A 23489-nucleotide genomic window follows, 5' to 3' on the forward strand; every position below is an offset into this window, starting at 1 on the left:
CCACATTTCATTCACATTACAATTTCTATCTTTAAGTAACTTTCACACTTTCTTTTTCACATAAAATGCCACCGAAAAAGAGAAGTCGCCTCGGCCGCCATACTGCAGCAGCAGCGGCGCAAAAGGCGATTATCACAAACGAGTCCTCCGACAAAAACGCTTTCAGACTTTCACAGAGTGCCTTACGTTCAGTGCAATCATGAGCTGCTGAAAATTTACAACAGCGCAACGCATGCCTAGCAAAAATGGCTTCATACGATGCTGCTTCTATGGCTTCAGACGGTCCGGAAACAAGGTCGAAGCGTAGCGCCATAAAGGCTTCTGCTGTTGCTGCACAAGGGGCTTCAGAGGACCCACAACAAAGGGCCACTCAAATGGCTACAAACGCTGCGGCTACTGCTGTTTCAACATTTTCGACACATTCCCACGACTCAGACCAGCAACGTTCTACATTCCAGCAGAACAGTCGACGCCACGGTCTGACGAGTCCAAACAGCCCTTACTGGCATCTACGGGCTTTCAAGTATGAGCCCAACTTCAATTACTCGATGCACGCTGACATAAATATTGGGGAAATGTGCGTCAATTGCCAATTCTGCAATGCTAAAAAGTGGGCTGGGGAACCACCTGCGATGTGCTGCTTAAACGGTAAGGTCAGCTTGCCCCCTATTCGGGAGCTGCCAGACCCTTTGAAGGAATTACTTACTGGTTCCACCTCAAGGTCATCAAAATTCCTTCAACTCATCACGAAGTACAATTGTGCATTTCAGATGACTTCTTTCGGGGCTAACGTTGTCAGAGAAACTGGTTGGATGCCTACTTTCAAGGTCCAGGGCCAGGTGTACCACCTTATTGGGTCACTACAGCCACTACAAAATTGCAAACCTTCGTTCCTTCAAATTTATTTCATTACAAATTACAATAGGCAACTTGATTTGCGTTTCAACGTAATTCCACAACCTGCAAACACTGATGCTGACAATTTCGACAGGGACGTGCTGCTCACTCTGCAAAACATGCTTCATGACCACAACAGCTATATTCGCAGTTTCAAATATGCCTTGGAAACAGCCCCTTCACCAACATTCACCATGGGGAGCACGCGTGCCGATATAACGCTCCTTCGTGCAATGAAGTGGCCATAGTTCTCCATGGTGAACAGCACAAGCAGCGAGACATAGTTCTTCAAAGCTGCGACAGTGGTCTTCAGCGTATTAATGAGACGTATCCCCTTCTTTTTCCGTATGGAGAAGACGGGTACCATTTCGGCATTCCTCACCACAAACCAAACGAGCTCTCGGCTGCGACATCTAAAACCGTTTCATGTATGGCATTTTACTCATACCGCTTCATGACAAGGCATAATGATTTCAACCCCCTGCACAGATCACGGGAACTGTTTCACCAGTTTGCAGTTGACATGGCTGCAAAGATGGAGTCCGAGAGACTGTGCTTTATCAAATTGAATCAGAAGCAGCTGCGCTCAGACTCCTACATCCATTTGCGTGATGGCATCAGGAATGACACTGACGGCCGCAATATCGGCAAAATGTGCATTCTCCCCTCAACCTATACAGGGGCCCACGGTACATGCACGAGCGAACACAAGACGCTATGACTTACGTTCGGCATTATGGGCGACCCGATTTATTCATTACCTTTACATGTAACCCAAAGTGGGTTGAGGTAACGCGAGAACTTCTCCCAGGGCAGCAGTACTGTCATCGCCATGATATTATTGCAAGGGTTTTCAGGCAGAAACTGGCTAAGCTCATTCATTTAATTAAAAAAGGGCAGGTTTTTGGGCCTGTCTCTTGCCTACATAGGAAATCCACTCTCTTTTAACACAGCATGAAGTTTTGTAACAGCACATCCGCTGCCGTTCGTGCAAAAAGAAAAGAGACCCTATTCACCTGTGAACGTTTTACATCGCCTTCCACGAATATCAAATTCTTACAATTATGAGAACAATAACATGGCTCTTTTCAAGGCAACCTCGCATTCAATTCTTACACCATTCTACGAGGGGGTAGGAACCCCTTTACACGGCTTTCTATACACTTACAAATACATTCATTCGCCGTAAACTTATATCAATATTTGCCTGAATAATCATCATAATTCAGTGCAATCATTAACAGTACTTTCAAGCAATTCAGCCCCGAGCAACGCCGGGCAATTCTGCTAGTATATATATATGTGTGTGTATATATATATATACACACTCACAAACACACAAACACTTGCAAACATACATATACACACATACATGCATACATACACACGCACATGCATACATACACACGCACACATGCACACACACACATAGGTAACTGCAGTGAATTTGCCTTTTAGCAGTTAAAATATGTCACAAACATATTTTAACTGACCTAATCTTTGTATATGTGTGTGTGTGTGTATAGCCATTCATTATTGACTGTAGGAGTTAGTAAATATAGATATAAGCACAAGCATGGCTGTGTAGTAAGAATCCTACTTTCCAACCACATGGTTCTGGGTTCAGTCCCACTGTGTGGCACCTTGGGCAACAAGTGTCTTCTACTATAACCTTAGGTTGATCAAAGCCTTGTGAGTGGATTTGGTAGAGAGAAACTGAAAGAAGCCTGTCGCATTTATATATATATATATATATATATATATATGCACACGTGTGTGTGTGTGCGTGCATGTGCATATGTGTATCTTTGTGACTATGTTTGTCCTCACTACCACTTCAGAACTGATGTTGGGTTGTTTACATCCCTGTAATTTAGCAGTTTGGCAAAACACACTAATAGAATAAGTACTGGGAATGATTCATTCAACTAAAATATTCTTCAAAGTGGTGCTCCATCATGGCCACGGTCTAATGACTGAAACAAATAAAAGATAAAAGATATATATACATATATATAATATATATATATACATATATATACATACATATATATATATACATACATATATATATACATATATACATACATATATATATATATATACATACATATATATATATACACATACATATATATATATATATATATATATATATATATATATACATACATATATATAATATATATATATATATATATATATATATATTATATATATATATATATATACATATTATACATACATATATATGCATACATATATATACATACATATACATACATATACATACATATATATACATACATATATATACATACATATATACATATATACATATATACATATACATACATATATACATATATATATATATATATATATATATATATATATATATATATATATATATATATATTTACACAAAGTGTTCGTAGTAGTTGATTACAAATACCTTTGGAGCAGCAGTAGCTGGTGTTGTCTCTTGCTCCTTTAGTGTTTGCTCCTTTATCCCCAATACTAGGCTGTTGTCCACACTAAGTAACTTGTTCTTAAAAAATATCAGATCCTCTGTTTCAAAGTCATATTTCCTATTGAAAATAAGTAGAAATAAGTATATTTGAGAATGACGAATGTTTGAACATTATCAAACATAGATATTGCAACACAGGCATTGAAAATGTGAAGCATGAGCTCTATCAATTTCATATAAGTTCTGGATAATAAGATGTCAAATGACATAAGATAAGACTTTGTAACACAATTTTTTGTCCTTGGGTAGCAACTGTTATTTCCTATTTGCTTACCCCTAGAAAATATGAAAAATGGCTAATATTTCCTTCAAACTTTGCTTTTGTTGCATTTATTCAAACCCCCAAAGAGTCCCTATCAATACATGACTATAATGCTCCTCCACTATTCTTGCTCATGATCAGAGATGCACATATTATCAGACACTAAGGGACATATGCAAGTGATTAAGGTCAAGCAAGTGACAAGGAAATCTGTGGTATTGAGCAGAATATTTGTTATATTGATATTTCTGCTTCAGCAACTCAGCACTGAATTTGTCTGAAATGTAATGAAAAATAGGTCAGTTTCAAAACACTGATGTCCAGGTCACAAAAGCAAACTTTGAAGGGAATAGTAGTCATTTCCTTTGATTTCTAGATAGAAGCAAATAGGAAATAACACTTACTGACCAAAAACACAAAAAAACCCTCAAAAATCATTTTGTTACAGTATCTGTTACAGTGACTGGCTTCTGTGCTGGTGGCACGTAAAAAGCACCAACTGATCATAGCCGTTGCCAGCCTCTCCTGGCACTTGTGCCAGGGGCATGTAAAAAGCACCCACTACACTCACGGAGTGGTTGGCGTTAGGAAGGGCATCCAGCTGTAGAAACGCTGCCAGATCAGACTGGAGCCTGGTGCAGCCTCCTGGCTTCCTAGACCCCAGTCGAACCGTCCAATCCATGCTAGCATGGAAAACGGATGTTAAACGACGATGATGATGATGCCTCTATAATTAATTCTATCTAAGGCATCTCTTTTACCCATGTAACTATTGACCATGATGATGCTACACCAGTCAGTGGGGATTATGCTTTCCTGAATGACCTGATTTACTATACAGGTGATTAGGCCATATCCTACTCTACCAGATATTTTAAGCACCTCAACAGTGACTGCTGATGGACCAGAGGCTTTCCCTGTCTTCATATCTTTAATTGCCTTATCTACCTAACCGCTGTCCACTAAGAAGCTGGTCCTTCTGTTGTGTTCACATGGGGGCTGCTCCCTTTCTCATATTCATCCTCCACATCTAATAGCCTTTCACAGTCACTCTTCCACACCTCTTTCTTTTCAAAATCACTAAATGCAAGCATATTATTATCCATCCATACATACTTATCTCTCACAATACCTCGATACTCTCTGGCACACAGTCCAGCAATCTGGAACACCTCAAGTCTCTGATCTTCATGCTGCAAGACATTGGCAAACTTCTTCCTTTCTCTTTTTGCCTGAACTAGATAAATGAGATCCCTAACTTCCCTTTTAGCTATCTGATATACTTCTTCATTACCCATACTTTTATACTCTTTCCAAACCTGTCTCTTCCCTTTTATAGTCCTGTCAACCTCACTGTTCCAACACAATGTTGCACTTGATCTTGCTGAACCTTTGCTCCAACCACAGATTTCATCTATTGCCCTGAGTAGATTATCCAGTAAGAACTTCCAGTCGTCCTCTATGTCATATCTCTCTGTCTTTTCCTCCTCATCAAATGCTTCATTGAGAACATCTCTAAATTTCTGCCTATTTGAAGGATTCCTTATCTCCTGTAACCTCATTTTCCAAAGTGGTTTGTATCTCTGGGTCCTTCAGGCCCTAAGTCGTTAACCACTAACCTACGTTGAATTGCACATTCTTCACATGAGAAGGATTTTGCATTTACAAGCAACTGCCTGTCCAGGTTTCTGGTGAGAATGAAGTCAATCTGGCTAGCGAGCCCACCAGATTGGTAAGTGATGAAATGGCTGGCAGTTTCCTAAAGTTTATATTGCAAACCAGTAAGTCATTATATCATAAAACTCCAGCAGCTTTGTTCCTCCTCATTTTTGGAGCCAAAGCCATAACCTCCAAGCATTCCATAAAATCCGACCATTGAAGTCCCAGCCATGATGATAATGTCTTTGTCCTTTGTCATCGTGGTAGTCTGCAAAAAATATTAATAGAAATGATCCTTCTGATCATCTGCCAATTTGATATGTGGAGCATATGAACAGATAAATGACACTGTTATATTGAACAAGGCTATTCTAAATTATATATATATATATATATATATATATATATATATATATATATATATATAACTCAGTTGACTTATGCTCTTGCTCATTTTATCTCCTGACCCTTACTAACACTTTGTAGCTGCTGCCTGGTTTTTTTCTTTTTTCTTACTGTTTTTCTCCTACTATTCTACAATATAAACTACAAAATTTATACATGATATATCTCTGATCATGAGCAGGAATAGCAGGGGAGCATTGCAGTCATGTGTTGAGAGGGATTCTTTGGGGTTTGAATGAATGTAGCAAAAGCAAAGTTTGAAAGAAATATTAGCTTTTTTTCAAACTCTCTATTAATAAGCAAATAAAAAATAACAGTTGCTACCCAAAGACAAAGATCATGTTACACTGTGTAATTAATTCTATCTGATTATTCAATATAAAGAGCTAATAATGTTGGATGTAGAAGAGATTGTACAGTGCTGAATTAAAATATAAGCTAAAAAATAAAAGAAACTGAAAAAATAGAAAATAGAAAAAGATGGTAGCTTAGTCTAGTAATCACCTGTTATTCCAGTGCTCCATCATGAAAATCTACTGTCACCCCATAATGTGGTACTTTTAAGCCTACATTTGCTGCCCTCTACCTACCCAGGCCTTTGTTTCACTTCACTTAGCATCCTTGCTCCACCTCCGTTTCTCTACCTAATCATCTCTGCTCCTACCTTCCCTTTTGCCTAAGAGCTCTCCATCTATCATGTCCTTACCACCTGCTGCTGATCACATCATCTTCATCACTGCCCACTTGCCCTTCAGTAGTATATAAGAAGCTGCATTAGGCTACCATCATCCTCTATCCAATACACTTTAACTTCACTATGCTGTGTTGCCAGCCAGCACTCCTATTCCTCTCTGAACAACCTCTGTTGCTACCCTTCACCTACTCTTGCCTTTATCTCAGCACCAACTTCTACTTTTGTCAACTGCTGTTATTGCCAGCTAGTAAAACCAGTGAGACTTCTTCATATCATATCTGACTGTTTTAAGAAAATCCCAGTACATATTGGAGAATGATACAGAAAGAGAGAATGGTTATGGTAGGAATGAGAGTCAGGACAAATTCTGTGAGGCATTCTATCAGATGCTCTAGACAGCTTGCTACCTTAATATAAACGTTGAAGGTCAGTTAGTAGACAGAAAGAAAAGCAGTGTACATTTTGCCTACTATTCAGCTTTCTTTTTTTCTCTTTCTAGGAGTAAGCAAATAGGAAATAGCAGTTGCTAACCAAGGGCAAATGTTGTACTGCACAGTTATGCTTGGCTGGTTCGGTCTAAAGAAACTGAAACAAGTGCAAAGGTGTCCTGGACAACCAAAGATTGGACTCAGTTCTCATGGTATTCCTCACTTCATGTGGATGGGCAGGCTCAGAAATAGTTGTGCGGTTACAAAGTTCATTTTGTAATCGTATGATTTTAAGTTCATGTCCACAGTGCAGTATTTTCAGTGAGTGTCTTTTAGTGAACCAACAAAAGCCTTGTAAGCTGATTTAGTCAATGAAAACGAAAAGAAGCCTGTCATGTGTGTGTAGCATATGCATATCACTCTTTCTCTTTTTCACTCTTTTACTTGTTTCAGTCATTTGACTGCGGCCATGCTGGAGCACCGCCTTTAGTCGAGCAAATCGACCCTGGGACTTATTCTTTGTAAGCCCAGTACTTATTCTATCGGTCTCTTTTGCCGAACCGCTAGTGACAGGGACGTAAACACACCAGCATCGGTTGTCAAGCAATGCTAGGGGGACAAACACAGACACACAAACACACACATACATATATATATGTTAACAGCCCTTCTTATCTTGTTCTCCTTGTCCTGTCTCTCACTGTTATATATTTATTTTTCCACTGTTTATATATATATTTTTTACTGTTTATATGTTTGTACTGTCGTTACCGTCTTGCTTTTTTTTTTACCCCTCTGCGAAAAGATCTCAGAATTTTAATTGATTTGCTTTTCGCGGGAAGGAATTTTTCTTCGAAGTATACGTCTCGCTTTTATCCTTCGAAACGTTTAGTAGATGAAATCTTAGCGACTGAAGAAGGGGTTTTTTCGTTGTGCTTATTGTCCTGTATCTCTCTCTTTTTTTTGCTTGTCTTGTTCCTTGGTTTGTGTCTATGTGTTTCGTCTCTCTATGTGTTCGACGTCTTTTTGGTGTCCTGTACACATATATGCGTGTATATGTACATGTAGAGGTAGGTACGTACATATATGTTTATATATATGCATATGTTCTATTTTATTAACATATATATATATATATATATATACATATATACAACAGGCTTCTTTCAGTTTCCGTCTACCAAATCCACTCACAAGGCATTGGTCGGCCCGGGGCTATAGCAGAAGACACTTGCCCAAGATGCCATGCAGTGGGAATGAACCCGGAACCATGTGGTTTGTTAGCAAGCTACTTACCACACAGCCACTCCTGTGCCTAGCGATGTTTGTTTGCAATTTTGCACAAAAACATGATTCTACAGTTCTATATTTAAGAGATGAGGAATTATGTACATTATTTACAGTTTGACAGATTTGTCCTCATCTTATTTGTTGTTAACACAACGTTTCAGCTGATATACCCTCCAGCCTTCATCAGGTGTCTTGGGGAAATTTCAAACCAGGGTTCTTATTTGTAAGATATTTTTCAATGTTATTATTATTATTATTATCATTATCATTATCATTATCATTATTATTATTATCATCATATTATGAGAGATATATTAAGTTTCCGACCTGTTTCCTTCTTTCATTGTTTTTTTGCAAGTATTATCACCATCATGCCTTATTGTTTCCCCTTTTATTATCGTTGTCTTTCATCTCAAATGCTAGCTGAAGCATTTCTCCACAACATATAAACTCTCACTCACAGAAACTTATTCACACGACCGCAAAGCTTTTCATCTCAAATCTTGTCTTTCTGTCGCTTAAATCTCTACCCCATCTTTCCCAAATTTCACTCATAGAAACTTATTCACACGACTGCAAAGCATTTCGTCTCAAATCTTGTCTTTTTGTCGCTTAAATGTCTACCTCATCTTTCCCAGTGCGCGGTGCGCCCACCATCCCACACCCTCCACCTCTACCGGAAGTCCTTATCTCACCTTGTCTTCCTTTGCTTTTCTTCCATGAACACCTAAAGGCCTTAAGCCAATACCACCCCTACTATATAAGGTGGTGACCATACGACGCAAAACATGATAGTGTGGTGTAGCAGATTGAACTTAAGATCATTGCTTTGCTTATGAATTCTGCCAAATGCGAGTTTTCTTCTTTTCAGGTACATGATGCCACTGTTCCCCGTCCCTGGGCCTCTAGGGCCCATACCTTCCACACCCTCAGGGTGGGCACCCTCAACGTTGGCACACTGAAAGGTAGGTCTGGCGAGATAGTCGAGATGCTTGAACGGAGATATGTTGATGTATGTTGCATGCAAGAAATAAGGTGGAGAGGAGGATCTGCTAGGTTCCTCACAGGCAAGGAACACAGGTACAAGATTTTCTGGGCAGGGAACACTGACGGGGTTGGTGGCGTGGGTAAACGAGGGGCGTTCAATAAGTAATGTCCCTGACCCACTTGCAGTTGTTTGATCTAGCTGAAATTTTGCATGTGCACTTATTTATACCTCTATAGATTAAGTGGCGAATTACAGCTCTGAACTAATTGTGGTTTCTGATTTACAGGTGTTTGAACTGAGTCAAGTGTGAAATGGAGCCTGTTGAGTGTCGAGCAGTGATCTGGTTTTTGTATTTGAAAGGACGCACACCACGGGAGACTTTTGATGAAATGAAAGTAACTTATGGTGATGATGCCCCATCATATGACCTTGTAAAACGCTGGCATTGTGAATTCAAACATAGTCGGAACTCTGTGGAAACAGCTCCCAGATCTGGTCGCCCCCTTCTGCCATTGATGAGATGTCTGTCCGTCAAGTTGAGGCTGCCATTTTGGAAGGTCAACGCATAACTATTCGCCAAATAGCCCATAAGGTCAAGATTAGTACCGGGTCTGTGGAAACTATCATTCATGACCATTTGCATATGCAAAAGGTGTCTGACAGATGGATTTCCAGGTTGCTCACACCTTTCCAGAAGCAAGAACGCATTGAGTGCTCGAGGATGAATTTGGAGATGTGCCGAGAAGATGCGTCAAAATTTTTCAAAAGACTGATCACACAGGATAAAACCTGGGTCCATCACTATGATCCATAGACCAAAGCCCAGTCAATGCAGTGAAAGCACCGTGACTCACCTCCTCCAAAGAAGGCAAGGGTGCAGCCCTCCGCTGACAAGGTTATGCTCACAGTCTTCTGGGACCAGGACGGAGTAGTGATGACAGATTTCCTGGCAAAGGGTACCACAATTACAGGAGCCTATTATGCTTCACTTTTGAGGAAATTAAGAGAAGCTATCAAAATCAAGAGGCGGGGCAAGATCAGTAAAGGCATCCTCCTCCTGCAGGACAACGCTCTGGTCCACAACTCGCGTGTCGCCAGATCAGAAGCACAGGCATGCAGCTATGAACTCCTTCCCTTGCACCCTCTGATTTTCACCTCTTCTCAGCCATGAAGTTGATTTTGAAAGGAAAGCGTTTCCCAGATGATGCAGCCTTGATTTCTGAAGTCACGTCATGGTTGGAGGACCAAGCTGGGGTCTTCTACAAAAACGGTCTCCAGAGCTGTATCAAACGATGGGAGAAATGCATAACTCTGGGTAGTTCCTATGTAGGAAAAGACTAATAACTGTGCCAAGTGTCGTTGCTCTACTGCTATGGGCAGTGGGTCAGGGGCATTACTTATTGAATGCCCCTCGTACTTATCGCTGAGAAATGGGTAGATAAAGTAATTGAGGTAATCAGAGTAAGTGACAGAATACTTAAGATTAGAATAGTGCTTCATCATAGATTAGCAACCATTATATCGGCCTATGCCCCTCAGCCAGGGCTACCCGATGGACAGAAAGACAGTTTCTATGACACCCTACTGCAGACCACCTCATTGACGAACGACAGGGACCTTCTCTTTGTGGCTGGTGATTTCAATGGGCATGTTGGACGACATGCTGGGGGCTTCCATTGGCGTACATGGAGGCTACGGTTATGGTTCCCACAATGAGGAGGGAACCAGGCTGCTGGAGTTCTGCGATGCGAATAGTCTTATGGTTTGCAACACTAACTTCAGGAAACCGACAAGCCACCTGGTCACCTACCAATCGGGCCGGCATACTAGCCAAATCGACTACATCCTTGCCAGAAAAAGGGAAAGATGGCTGCTTATAAATGCCAAAACCTTCCCAGGCGAAGAATGTACCCCACAACATAGACTGGTAGTTAGTGACTTTAGGATCAGGACTAAGAGGGCGACTAGAAGACGACCAACATGGAGAAGAAGGGTCTGGAAGCTTAAAGACCCTGCGAATGGACAGAGATTTAGAGACATGTTACTTGAAGCCTTTGACGAAATGGAAGGGGGTATAGCTATGCATGGGGTAGAAGACAACTGGACGCTTCTGAGGGACAACCTGCTGAAAGCCACTGACCAGATCTATGGCTGGTGCAAAGTCCCTTTAAGACCCAAAATAACGTGGTGGTGGAACAATATTGTTGACAGGGCTATTAGACAAAAGAAACAGGCTTGGAAGGCCTGGAAGAACGGTGGTAGCAGGGAAGTGTATCAGACTGCCAGAAGGGAAGCTAGGAGACAGGTCTATCTAGCCAGAGGGGAAGCAGATAAGAAAAATTTTGCCAATGTCCAGCGCCGTGAGGATGAAAGACTTGAGGTATTTCGTGTTGCAAGACAGTGTGTGAGAGAGAATCGTGACGTGGTAGGAGAGAAATGTGTTCGCAAGGATGACGGTTCGCTTGCGCTAAATGAGGATGCAAAGAGAGAGGCTTGGAGACGCCACTATGAAAGGTTGCTGAATGAGGAAAATGAATGGGATAAAGAGAGTCTGCCGAATGTCGACCCAACAGAGGGACCAGCAATCCAAGTTAACAGTTCCTTAGTAGTTAAGGCAATTACAAGCATGAAGACAGGGAAAGCCCCAGGCCCATCAGGAATTACTGCAGAGATGCTCAAAATATCTGGTAGTGTCGGCTATAGCATAGTCACTCGTATAGTTAACCAGGTGATACACGAAGGAGTCATACCCAATGACTGGTGTAGCAGCATAATAGTCAACTGCTACAAAGGTAAAGGTGATGCCCTAGATACAAATAACTACAGGGGCATCAAGCTGCTGGATTAGGTAATGAAGGTTACGGAGAGGGTTATAGCCCAATTAATTAGAGAGAGAGTTAGCTTAGATGAGATGCAGTTTGGGTTCATGCCAGGGAAAAGTACTACTGATGCTATATTCCTGGTAAGACAGCTGCAGGAGAAATACCTAGCCAAAGATAAGCCCTTGTACCTGGCTTTTGTTGACATGGAGAAAGCCTTTGACAGGGTCCCCCGATCCCTTATCTGGTGGTCAATGAGGAAACTAGGGATAGATGAATGGTTAGTGAGAGCTGTGCGAGCCATGTACAGAGATGCTGCTAGTAAGGTGAGGGTTGGCAACGAGTACAGTGAAGAATTCCGTGTAGAGGTTGGGGTCCACCAAGGTTCAGTCCTCAGTCCCCTCCTATTTATCATAGTCCTCCAGGCAATAACGGAGGAATTCAAGACAGGATGCCCCTGGGAGCTCCTCTATGCTGATGACCTTGCTCTAATTGCTGAGTCACTATCAGAACTGGAGGAGAAGTTTCAGGTGTGGAAGCAAGGTCTAGAATTGATGGGCCTCAGAATCAATCTAGCCAAAACCAAAGTCCTAATAAGTAGGAAAGTAGACAAGTCACAAACGCCTTCAGGTAGATGGCCCTGCTCGATCTGTAAAAAAGGTGTAGGTAGAAACTCTATAAGGTGAACAAGCTATGGACACATAAGAGGTGTAGCAATGTCAAAGGAAGGCTAACTGCAGGTGACAAAAGGCCTCTCGTTCAGAGTAAAAGGCACACTGTATGATGCATGTGTACGTACAGCCATGCTACATGGTAGTGAAACATGGTCCGTGACTGCTGAGGATATGCGTAAGCTCACAAGAAATGAAGCCAGTATGCTCCGATGGATGTGTAATGTCAGTGTTCATAATCAACAGAGTGTAAGTACCTTGAGAGAAAAGTTGAACCTAAGAAGCATCAGTTGTGGTGTGCAAGAGAGACGGCTGCACTGGTATGGTCATGTGACGAGAATGGCTGAAGATAGTTGTGTGCAAAAGTGCTACACCCTAGCAGTTGAGGGTACCTGTGGAAGAGGTAGACCCAGGAAAACCTGGGACGAGGTGGTGAAGCACGACCTTCGAACATTAGGTCTCACCAAGGAAATGACTAGAGACCGAGACCTATGGAAGTATGCTGTGCGTGAGAAGACCCGGCAAGACTAGTGAGGCCATAACCCGTGGCCCCTACCTGGGACGTAGTCAGTCCACCTGTGCATACCTTCCTTCTTGTGACACTTGTGAAGATCTGTTGAGGCAAGTGAAAACCAAATCAAAATAGATGAACATCAATGGAATTTGTATCTTTGTGGTACCAGTGCCGGTGGCACATAAGAAAACCATCCTAACATGGCCGTAGCCAGTACCGCATTGACTGGCCTCCGTGCTGTGGGCACGTAACAAACACCATCCGATTGTGGCCTTTCGCCAGCCTCGTCTGGCACCTGTGTCGGTGGCACATAAAAAAACACCATCCGAGCGTGGCCGTCTGCCAGCCTCGTCTGGCACCTGTGTCGGTGGCACATAAAAAACACCATCCGAGCATGGCCGTTCGCCAGCCTCGTCTGGCACCTGTGTCGGTGGCACATAAAAAACACCATCCGAGCATGGCCGTTCGCCAGCCTCGTCTGGCACCTGTGTCGGTGGCACATAAAATCACCCACTATACTCTCGGAGTGGTTGGCGTTAGGAAGGGCATCCAGCTGTAGAAACACTGCCAGATCTGACTGGCCTGGTGCAGCCTTCGGGCTCCCCAGACCCCAGTTGAACCATCCAACCCATGCTAGCATGGAAAGCGGACGTTAAACGATGATGATGATGATGATGATTATTATTCAGGTCACAACATCGAAAAATACCTTAGGAATGTCTTAACAACAAACAAGATGAGTACAAAATCCGTCAAAATGTAAATAATGTAAATACATGATTGACTGTAGTGCTGTTTTCCATTCAAAAGAGTAGTAGAAATATTATTTGCTTGGAGACAGGAGTGCATTGATGACAGAAAGAGCATCTGACCATAGGAAATAGGTCTCAATGAATTTTGGCAAAGCATGGTAAAGTGGGGGTTAAAACGATGATGATGGTGATGATGATGATGATGATGATGATGATGATGATGATGATGACGACAGCAATGACAATGATGATGATGACGACAGCAATGACAATGATGATGATGACTATAAATTCAGGGGTTGCCTCCCTTGCCTTTCTGGATCAGAATTAATCATTCAAATAAAATTGTTCTTATCACTAAGACAAGTGTTATTTTGATTAATGAAATTTCTTTTATACTAGCACCTTACTTAATTTTTAAGTTTTCATGCAGCAATCATTCTTTGGTATTTTTCCTTAGACATTCTTCAATACAATAAAGTCCCTACTTCTCCTAGAAATATATCTCTTTAAGTTTTTTCTCAATCCAGGTTTTTATTTCTACCACTAACCAGAAAGTAAAATGACGTTGTTAGTCTCACCCAGTCAAAACCCTATCATCTAGTGAGATTTTGTTTTAGATTAATGGTTCTCAACATTTTGTAACTCAGGGTCACCTGTCATCAAACAGTGTTTTACAAATGTCCCCTAAGAATATTTTGTAGAAAAAAAATGGAGGTGGAGCTGTAAAAAAAAAAAAAAATCATTATTTTAGTCAAACAGTGAACCAGGAGCTAATTTTGTACAGTTGTTAATTATCTATATGTCCCTATGTTATCTTATCCAATATTCACCTCAAAATGTTTGCATGGACTAGTAACCCCTGAGTTAAATCTTTATGGAAGTTACTAAGGAAGGACAGATTTTTACAATAAAATTATATTGGACCTCAACATATCATCAGTCCTATTTCTCCTCCTTGATAACATATCTATTCCTATATTAATCCTGACAAAGATTTTTGTTGAAAATGTATTCAAAATATAAGTATGGTACCTAGTTTAAATATTTTACTGCTAAGAAAAATCACACACTTCTTCTAAAGACTTAGTGCTTCATGTAGAAACCACAGGACATTTTACTACCTCCTGGTAAACTCACAATACCTTTTAAAGGGCACTTCCATCCAGATTAAGAATTACTGCCTTGGAGAGATGTGGGCACTGAGCCACTTCATCAGACTAACTACAAATGTTAAGCAACATGGTTACTCTACTACCATGAAAAGTCAGCCAAATTTTTTGCATATCACAAGGTTACTGAGTTAAGAAAGAAATCTGCACATTAGATAGTGTAACCCTAGATACACATGGCCAAGTGAGTAGGATAGTGGACTCATAATTGTAAAGTTCATTTGTGAACTTGATGGTGTGCTGTGTCTTTGAACAAGGCACTTCATTTCACATTGCTTTAGTTCACTCAATTATAAATGAGTACCGTGAAGGTGCATGGCTTAGTGGTTAGGGTAATTGACTCACATTTGTAAGATCGTGAGTTCAACTCCCAGTGGAATGTTGTGTCTTTGAGCAAGATAGTTTATTTCATGTTGCTCAGCTGGTAGTCTGCTCAGCTGGTAAAGATGAGTAGTACCTGTATTTGAAAGAGCCACCATTGTCACATTCTGCATCATGCTGAATCTTCCTGAGAACTACATTAACGGTATGCATTTCAGTGGAGTGTTCAGCCACTTGCACTTTAATTTCACGAGCAGGTTGTTCCTTTGATTGGATCACCTGGAACCCTTGTCGTCATAGCCAACAGAGTGCCAGCTGCTAAATGCATACTAACTGCCACTGAACATCAACCCTAGAACACACTGGTGTCCTGTTCAACAATTATTTTAGTTATTCATCTGATTTCTTTGAACAAATCACCATTCTCAGTACCTTCTTCCTCAGAATGTTGGCCTTTGGAATTCTCTCCCAGCATATGATTCTTCTACAGCAGTCAATTTACGACTATTTTGAGCATAACATTAACCATATCAAGGACCCAAGGAGACCATCAACACAATCCCTTCCTCAAGGTTAATCCAATCTAATCTAATTAAAATCAAAAGTTAATAATTAAAATACTTATACAATTCAATTGCTTACAAAATTTGGCCTAGTCAAAAGTATTTAATAAAACAAAAGCCATATTACTTTTCAGGGGTCTCTTCTAGTACCATTTTTGGTTGTTCAGAGAGACTTAGTCTTTGTTCTGCTGACATATTGCTTTGAATGCTATAAATATCATCATGCAGGAATGCTATTATATTGACTAGCTTCTTTTTCTCATTGCGTAACTCTAGAATTTTCTCATTGAAATCCGATATATATTGAGATATCTGAAATAAAAGGGAAGAAAAGAGGAACAGTTTTGAAACAGACCAAATAACTTACTGAATAATTTTCTCTTTTACTTGTTTTAATCAGTGAACTGTGATTCTGCCAGAGCAGTCTTAAGGAGTTTTAGTTCAACTGGCCCTCATGCTGGTGGCACGTAAAAGCACCCACTACACTCTCGGAGTGGTTGGCATTAGGAAGGGCATCCAGCTGTAGAAACTCAGCCAGATCAGATTGGAGTCTGGTGCAGGCATCTGGTTCGCCAGACCTCAGTCAAATCGTCCAACCCATGCTAGCATGGAAAGCGGACGTTAAACAATGATGAAATTAACCCTCTAAATGTGTGTGTGTGTGTGTGCGTATTCAGTTATGCTATTGTCTTGTTAAAAATATGGCTGTTGTCAAAAGATAGCTATCGAGTGAAGTATTTCGTGAATCATTTGAAAACTTTAGGCCTTGTAGATGTCAGGTAACCAAGATGTATAATGATATAGAATTAGTCTTTAGAACTGCAAGTTTCAATTAATCTTTAAGAAAATGAAGAATTTAGTAAAATGACTTCCACTGATAAGCTGGTGTTTGATGGTATCAAAAAGTTCCCAGACTAGTTCTGTAATGTGCCAACAGATGGCAGCACATGGTTATGTGCACAGTGAGAGCTAGCAGTGACCTTCATGAGGCAGTGTGCCAAGTGAAATCACTGCTTGCTTAGCAAGTTGGAATATTTGTGTTTTTGTGACCATATGTATGCTGTAGTCTGTGACTTTTGACATGGACAGGAAGTTGGAACAAAGAGCCAACGTGAAATTTTGTGTTAAACTTGGGAAATCTACTACAGAGACATTGGGTATACAGGGATACAGTAATGGGTTGTATGCAAAGTTTTGAGTGACACAGGCATTTCAAAAATGGCACAACAGAGCCACAGATCAATCAGGAGCATGCTCATGGTTTTTTTCAGCATCTGTGGTATTATGTATCAAGAATTTGTTCCCCAGAGCTTGACGATTAATCAAGAGCTCTGGTGTGATGTTTTGAAGTGTTTGAGGGAGGGCATTCAGTGAAAGTGACCGGATCTATTGAGTGCGAAGAATTGGAGTCTTCAGGACAACAACACACCCTGTCACTGATTTCTCCATGACAACAATACACCCTGTCACTGATCTCTCCCCACTCATGAGTTTCTTGCCAAGAACAACATGGTATCATTTCTGGACACACCCTATTTGCAAGATTTAGCACCTGTAGACTTCTATCTCAACCCCAAGATAAAAATGAAGCTCAAAGGTCACCGTTTTAACTCTGTTGTCGAAATCAAGAGTGAATCACAAAAGGTCCTCAACTTACTTATGCAAAACGACTTCCAGACCAGATTCTAAAAGTTGCAGGAATGCTGGGACTGGTATATTGCTACACAAGGTGATTATTTTGAAGGAGATCATGTAAAAACTAAAGTAAATAAGTTACTTTTGCTATTAAACATAAGTAGTCCAGGAACCTTTTAACACCACCTCATAGATTAACATGTAAATTTGATAGGTTTTGATTTAGATCACTTTAAAAAGATAAGTTTCTGTAAATAAATGTGTTAACATGTGACATTATTGACCGAGGTTACCGTGGTCTTTTCCATAGGCTTTTCTTTCCATGGATAAACCCTTATCTGTTTCCCCCTTTACAATGTACATCATGACATTTCTGTGATACACGATCCCTATTGATTGTTTTTTTCTTTCTTTTTTACGATCCCTTTTGATCGAAAACCTACCCCACTTCTTTTTCCTTTCTTTTTGTTTTTCTCCCCCAAAAGAAAAGCTCTACTTTGTAATTTGTCCCCTCTGTGTTAAGCCCTATGTAGCTAATAAAGAAACACATCATAGAACCAAGGCAATATTGGGTGAATTGGTGTCAACAGGGTTAAAGTTACTCACATGTTCAACAAGCAGGAAGAGCTTGAGCCTAGCTTTGGTTGTATTCATCCTCAAAAGGTCTGGTACAACATAATCTTCAGCAGTTTTTAATTTATAATCACCCATGTTTTCTTTGGCTTCTTTAATTGCAGCCAAATCGTTTGGATCTTCATAGTCATCAGCTGGTTTTTCACTGTAAAGTTTATCCCACTGGCAACAAGTAATATGAAACAACTAATGTAGATTTTCCTTTGATCATTTAAAATATGTTAAAATTATTTATGATAATTCATGATGATGGCTGCATGGACCAAGTACCAAACATAGCACACTACTGGATATTTTAACGATTTTTACTTTGCCTCAGGATTATACTGATTCCAAGAAGAATTAATTTGAATTTAATAAACTAATATGAAACTGTGAAACCTTCGAAAGAAATCAAATATGTTTTATGATAACTGCATTCTTCCTTCTAGGTTTTACAAAGTAAAATATCTTAATGTAAATGACACTGTAAGTAAACTCATTAGATATTTCGTAGCTGTATAATCTCTGACAAATGTGTAAGATATTAATAAACAGTTACCTTTGTGTTACTTTTGTAAACTCGCAATGAAACAGAATGAATTGGAACGAAGATCTGGATCAAATGACCAGAAAGAGTGAAGATCTTCATTAAAGGCTGGGCACTGGACTGTACTTTCTGATACATTACCTTTCATAGTTTTGCAGAAAAACTTGAACTAATTATTCTGTTGTGTCTGGGAAGAGTAATTTTCTTTTTGTGCCTTATAATGTAACACACTCACCGGTAAAATTTCCACTTATTTCTTATTTTTATTTTCCTAAAATTTTCGTTGCGTCTTGCAACCTTTTCAATAGTCTTAACTCTAATTAAATAGTTGGATATTTAATACAACTGCTGCAATTACTTGCAGACATAAAATTATGAAAAAGAAAGTGTTGAGAATCTTGCTCAGGAATTTTACTTCCAAACTCACCTGCTCTTTTCTTTTAACTCTCTTTTGTTTAATTTCTTCTACTTTCTGAAGAGCTTTCAGAATCCGCTCTCCAGCAACACCTTTCAAACTGCTAGCAGTTACACTGTCTCTTGCACCAGACCTCTTACCTTCTGCATCACCTGCTTTTGCATCTTTTTTTACTGAAAAGGAAGACTGTAAATAATGTAATCCATAAATTTACTAGGAAAATACATTGAAGAAGGAAATGTTACTATACTCTTTTTACTCTTTTACTTGTTTCAGTCATTTGACTGCAGCCATGCTGGAGCACCACCTTTAGTTGAGCAAATCGACCCCAGAACTTATTCTTTGTGAGCCTAGTACTTATTCTATCGATCTCTTTTGCCGAACCGCTAAGTTACGAGGACGTAAACACACCAGCATCGGTTGTCAAGCGATGTTGGATGACAAACATAGACACACAAATATATATATATATATATATATATATATATATATACATATATACAATGGGCTTCTTTCAGTTTCCGTCTACCAAATCCACTCTCAAGGCTTTGGTCGGTCCGAGGCTATAGTAGAAGACACTTGCCCAAGGTGCCACGCAGTGGGACTGAACCTGGAACTATGTGGTAAGTAGCTTGCTTACCAACCACATGGTCACTCCTGCACCAATGATAAAACAGAATGGCGTGAAAGTTTTGATATACACCAGTGTTTCCCAACCAGGGTCCTTGAACAAAATAGTAAATCAGGGATCCACAATAATATTTTAAAGGGCCTTGAAAAATTTAGCATTGCATTATGTATGTATGTACCTTGAGAGAGAGAGAGATGGAAAATTTGGAAGAAGAGATTTGTTTTGTGTGCATATGTGCTTGTAAGTAGAGTTGATAGAGATGAAATGATTAACAAATGTGGTGGCTCTACCTGATGTAGTTGTATTTAAAATGTTATCAGAGATAAGAAAACATTAAACATTGATTTCTTATTTACATTATTTACATTATTTACAATTGATGGATATTTGTCCTCATCTTGTTTGTTGTTAACACAATATTTCGGCTGATGTACTCTCCAGCCTTCATCAGGTGTCTTGAGGAAATTTCGAAACTGGGTTTTCATTCCTTAGGTATTTTTCGATGTTGTTGTTATTATTATCATTATTATTATTATTATTATCATTATTATTATTCAGATCACTGCCAGGAATCGAACTCAGAATCTTAACCACTACAGCCATGGACATATGGCATAGTGGTTAAGAGCACGGGCTACTAACCCCAAGATTCCGATTTCGATTCCAGGCAGTGACCTGAATAATAATAATAATAATAATAATAATAATAATAATAATAATAATAATAATAATAATAATGATAAGAATAATAATAATGATAATAATAATAATAATAATAATAATAATAATAAGACCAATTGCTCATAAACAGAATGATTGTAGAGAATTGCCGGAGCAAAAACAAAAACCTGAGTATGGCATGGATAGACTACAGGAAAGTGTATGACAGTGTCCCACATAAATGGATACTCAAGGCCCTTGAGATATACAAGATCTCCCCTGTCGTCTCAAAATTCTTAGAGAATAGCATGACCATGTGGAACACACGTCTCTTTCTAAGCCATAGTAATGGGATGAGCCAGTCCAACAGCATCAACATCAAACGAGGCATCTTTCAAGGTGACTCCCTCTCTCCATTACTTTTTTGCATGGCACTGATCCCACTCTCAAACGAATTGGATAGTGCCAGATATGGGTACAAAGTTTTTAGCAAGTTAATAAACCACCTTTTTTATATGGACGATCTAAAGCTGTTTGCCAAGAATGACCAAGAGCTAGAAGGGCTGCTAACAACTGTTAAAGAGTTTAGCAATGATATCGGAATGGATTTGGCCTTGATAAGTGTGCTAAAGCAACTTTTGTAGAAGCAAGCTCAGGCAAACAGCTTCTGTTAAATTAGATATTGACACTACCATCAAGGAACTTGACCCACAAGAAAGCTACAAATACCTAGGAATCAACGAAGGAGATGGTATACATCATGCTACTATGAAGGAAAAAATAAGAAAGGAGTACTATAGGAGAATAAGGCTTGTACTGAAGACTGAACTCAACTCCAAAAATTGCATTGAGGCATTAACACCCTGGCACTTCCAGTAGTCCAGTACAGTTTTAACATCATTAACTGGACCTTACGGAACTCCAACGCTGGACAGGAAGACAAGAAAGTTACTGACATCCAGGAGCATGCACCACCCTAAGGCAGATGTAGACCGCTTGTACCTACCTAGAAGCAGTGGGGGGAGAGGAATGATGCAATTGGAGCTGTGCTATAAGACCTCTACTGTAGGAATGAACAGGTACCTATCTAGTACAAAAGACTGGATGCTGCGACTTGTGTGTGAACACGAAAGCAGCAAAAAGCTGCATTCTATTGTCAAGGAAGCTTATAAGTTCGAAAGGGAACTAGGCATTAACCTTGAATCAGGTGAAGAGCCAGAAACCACTGCTACCAAGCAAGCAAAGCGAATCAGGCAGACTGCAAAAAAGAATGGGCAGAATCAAATGAGAGGCGGTGGAGCCAGAAGCCCCTGCATGGACAATACATTCTCCGAAGCCAAAATGCTGATGTAGACCAAGCAACAACCCATCAGTGGCTGAAGAGTTCTGGATTGAAAGCAGAGACTGAAGGCTTCATAATGGCAGCACAAGATCAAAGCTTGTTACCAGAAATTACCAGGCTAACATTCTCCGAAACGGTACTGACCCTAAATGCAGATTCTGTGTGACACATTTGACGAAACAATAGACCATCTCGTTTCGGGATGTCCTGTGCTGACACCAAACGAATACAAAAATCGCCACGATAGGGTAGGACAGTATATACATTGGAAGATATGTAAACACTACAAATCCGACACTCCTGCTAACTGGTATGAACACCATCCTCACCCAGTTGTTGAAGGTAAAGATGTCACCATCCTCTGGGATTTTCCAGTCAACACTGACAGAACGATCAAGGCTAATCGACCAGACATAATTGTTAAAGACAGGGAAGAAAATACCTGCAGACTAATAGAAGTAAGCGTCCCCACTGATAAAAATGTATCTGTCAAGGAATTTGACAAACTTAGTAAATATAAGGACCTGGAAATCGAAATACAGAGGATGTGGAATCTTAAAACAAAAACTGTTCCTGTTATTGTAGGTGCCCTAGGTATGATAAAAAAGGGATGTCAGAAACACCTAGACAATATCCCTGGAAAACCATGTCTCAAGGAAATCCAAAAGATTGTGCTAACAAGTACTGCCCACATCCTTAGAAAAACCCTATCAATGTAAATGTGTTGTGTTTGTATTACATGGAGATATTTCTCTACTTCCCCTCCCCAAGCTTTCAGCTATTTTCAACAACTCTTAACCTTCACTTGCCCTAGGGCGCTGGGTGTGCCCCGGCAGGTGATTGCATCAAACATGCAGATTAAAAGTAAATGACAATGATAATAATAATAATAATAATAATAATAATAATAATAACAACAACAACATCAAAAAATACCTTAGGAATGAGAACCTGGGTTCAAAATTTCCCCCAAGACACCTGATGAAAGCTGGAAGGTATATCAGCTGAAAAGTTGTGTTAACAACAAACAAGATGAGGACAAATATCCGTCAATTGTACATAATGTAAATAATGTACATAATTCCTCATCTCTTAAATGTAGAACTGTATTGATGTCTTACCATCAGAGAATGGCAAGTCTTCAACATCTCAGTGAATATTTGTAGATAAATAGCAATAACTGAGTGCAAGGAGTATCCATCATACAGCAAAGATTTACTAACTTTGAAATGGGTAATGTGTATGATTATGGCGAAAAATGATGTGAATACTTTATAACACAGAGATGGTGAGCTAGCAGAGCCATTAGTATGCCAGATAAAATGCTTAGTGACATTTTGTCTGTCTTTATGCTCTGAGTTAAAATTCAGCTGAGGTCAACTTTGCCTTCATCCTTTAAGGGCCGATAAAATAAGTACCAGGTGAATATTGGAGTTGATGTAATTAACTTACACCCTCCCCAAAAATTGCTGGCCTTGTGCCAAAATCTGAAACCAATATTTTATAACACATGAAATAAATTCATTCATATCCGTATCAACACTCTTTTCTATTCTAGTAGGCACAAGGCTCAATATTCATATCAATACTGAGATATGCATGAGGTGGTATCAAAACATTTGTGGACTAGTTCTGTTGTGTGCCAACAGAAGGCAGCACACAGTTGCATGCACAGT

The 23489-nt window shown here is 39.8% G+C and overlaps 1 protein-coding gene across 2 annotated transcripts in view; it reads right to left on the bottom strand.

Annotated features, from left to right (window-relative positions):
* LOC115211851 (cilia- and flagella-associated protein 44-like) overlaps nt 1-23489 on the bottom strand; it is a 204798-nt gene that overhangs the window by 61265 nt on the left and 120044 nt on the right. For both annotated transcript variants that reach the window (XM_029780572.2, XM_036503433.1), the window contains 4 exons: nt 19193-19353; nt 18210-18398; nt 16096-16280; nt 3353-3488 (listed from right to left, as the gene is read on the bottom strand). In XM_029780572.2, coding sequence (XP_029636432.1) covers nt 3353-3488; nt 16096-16280; nt 18210-18398; nt 19193-19353 — 671 coding nt within the window. The remainder of the gene's footprint in view (nt 1-3352; nt 3489-16095; nt 16281-18209; nt 18399-19192; nt 19354-23489) is intronic.

Source organism: Octopus sinensis, linkage group LG5 (genome assembly GCF_006345805.1).
Source record: "Octopus sinensis linkage group LG5, ASM634580v1, whole genome shotgun sequence".
Taxonomy (NCBI): domain Eukaryota; kingdom Metazoa; phylum Mollusca; class Cephalopoda; order Octopoda; family Octopodidae; genus Octopus; species Octopus sinensis.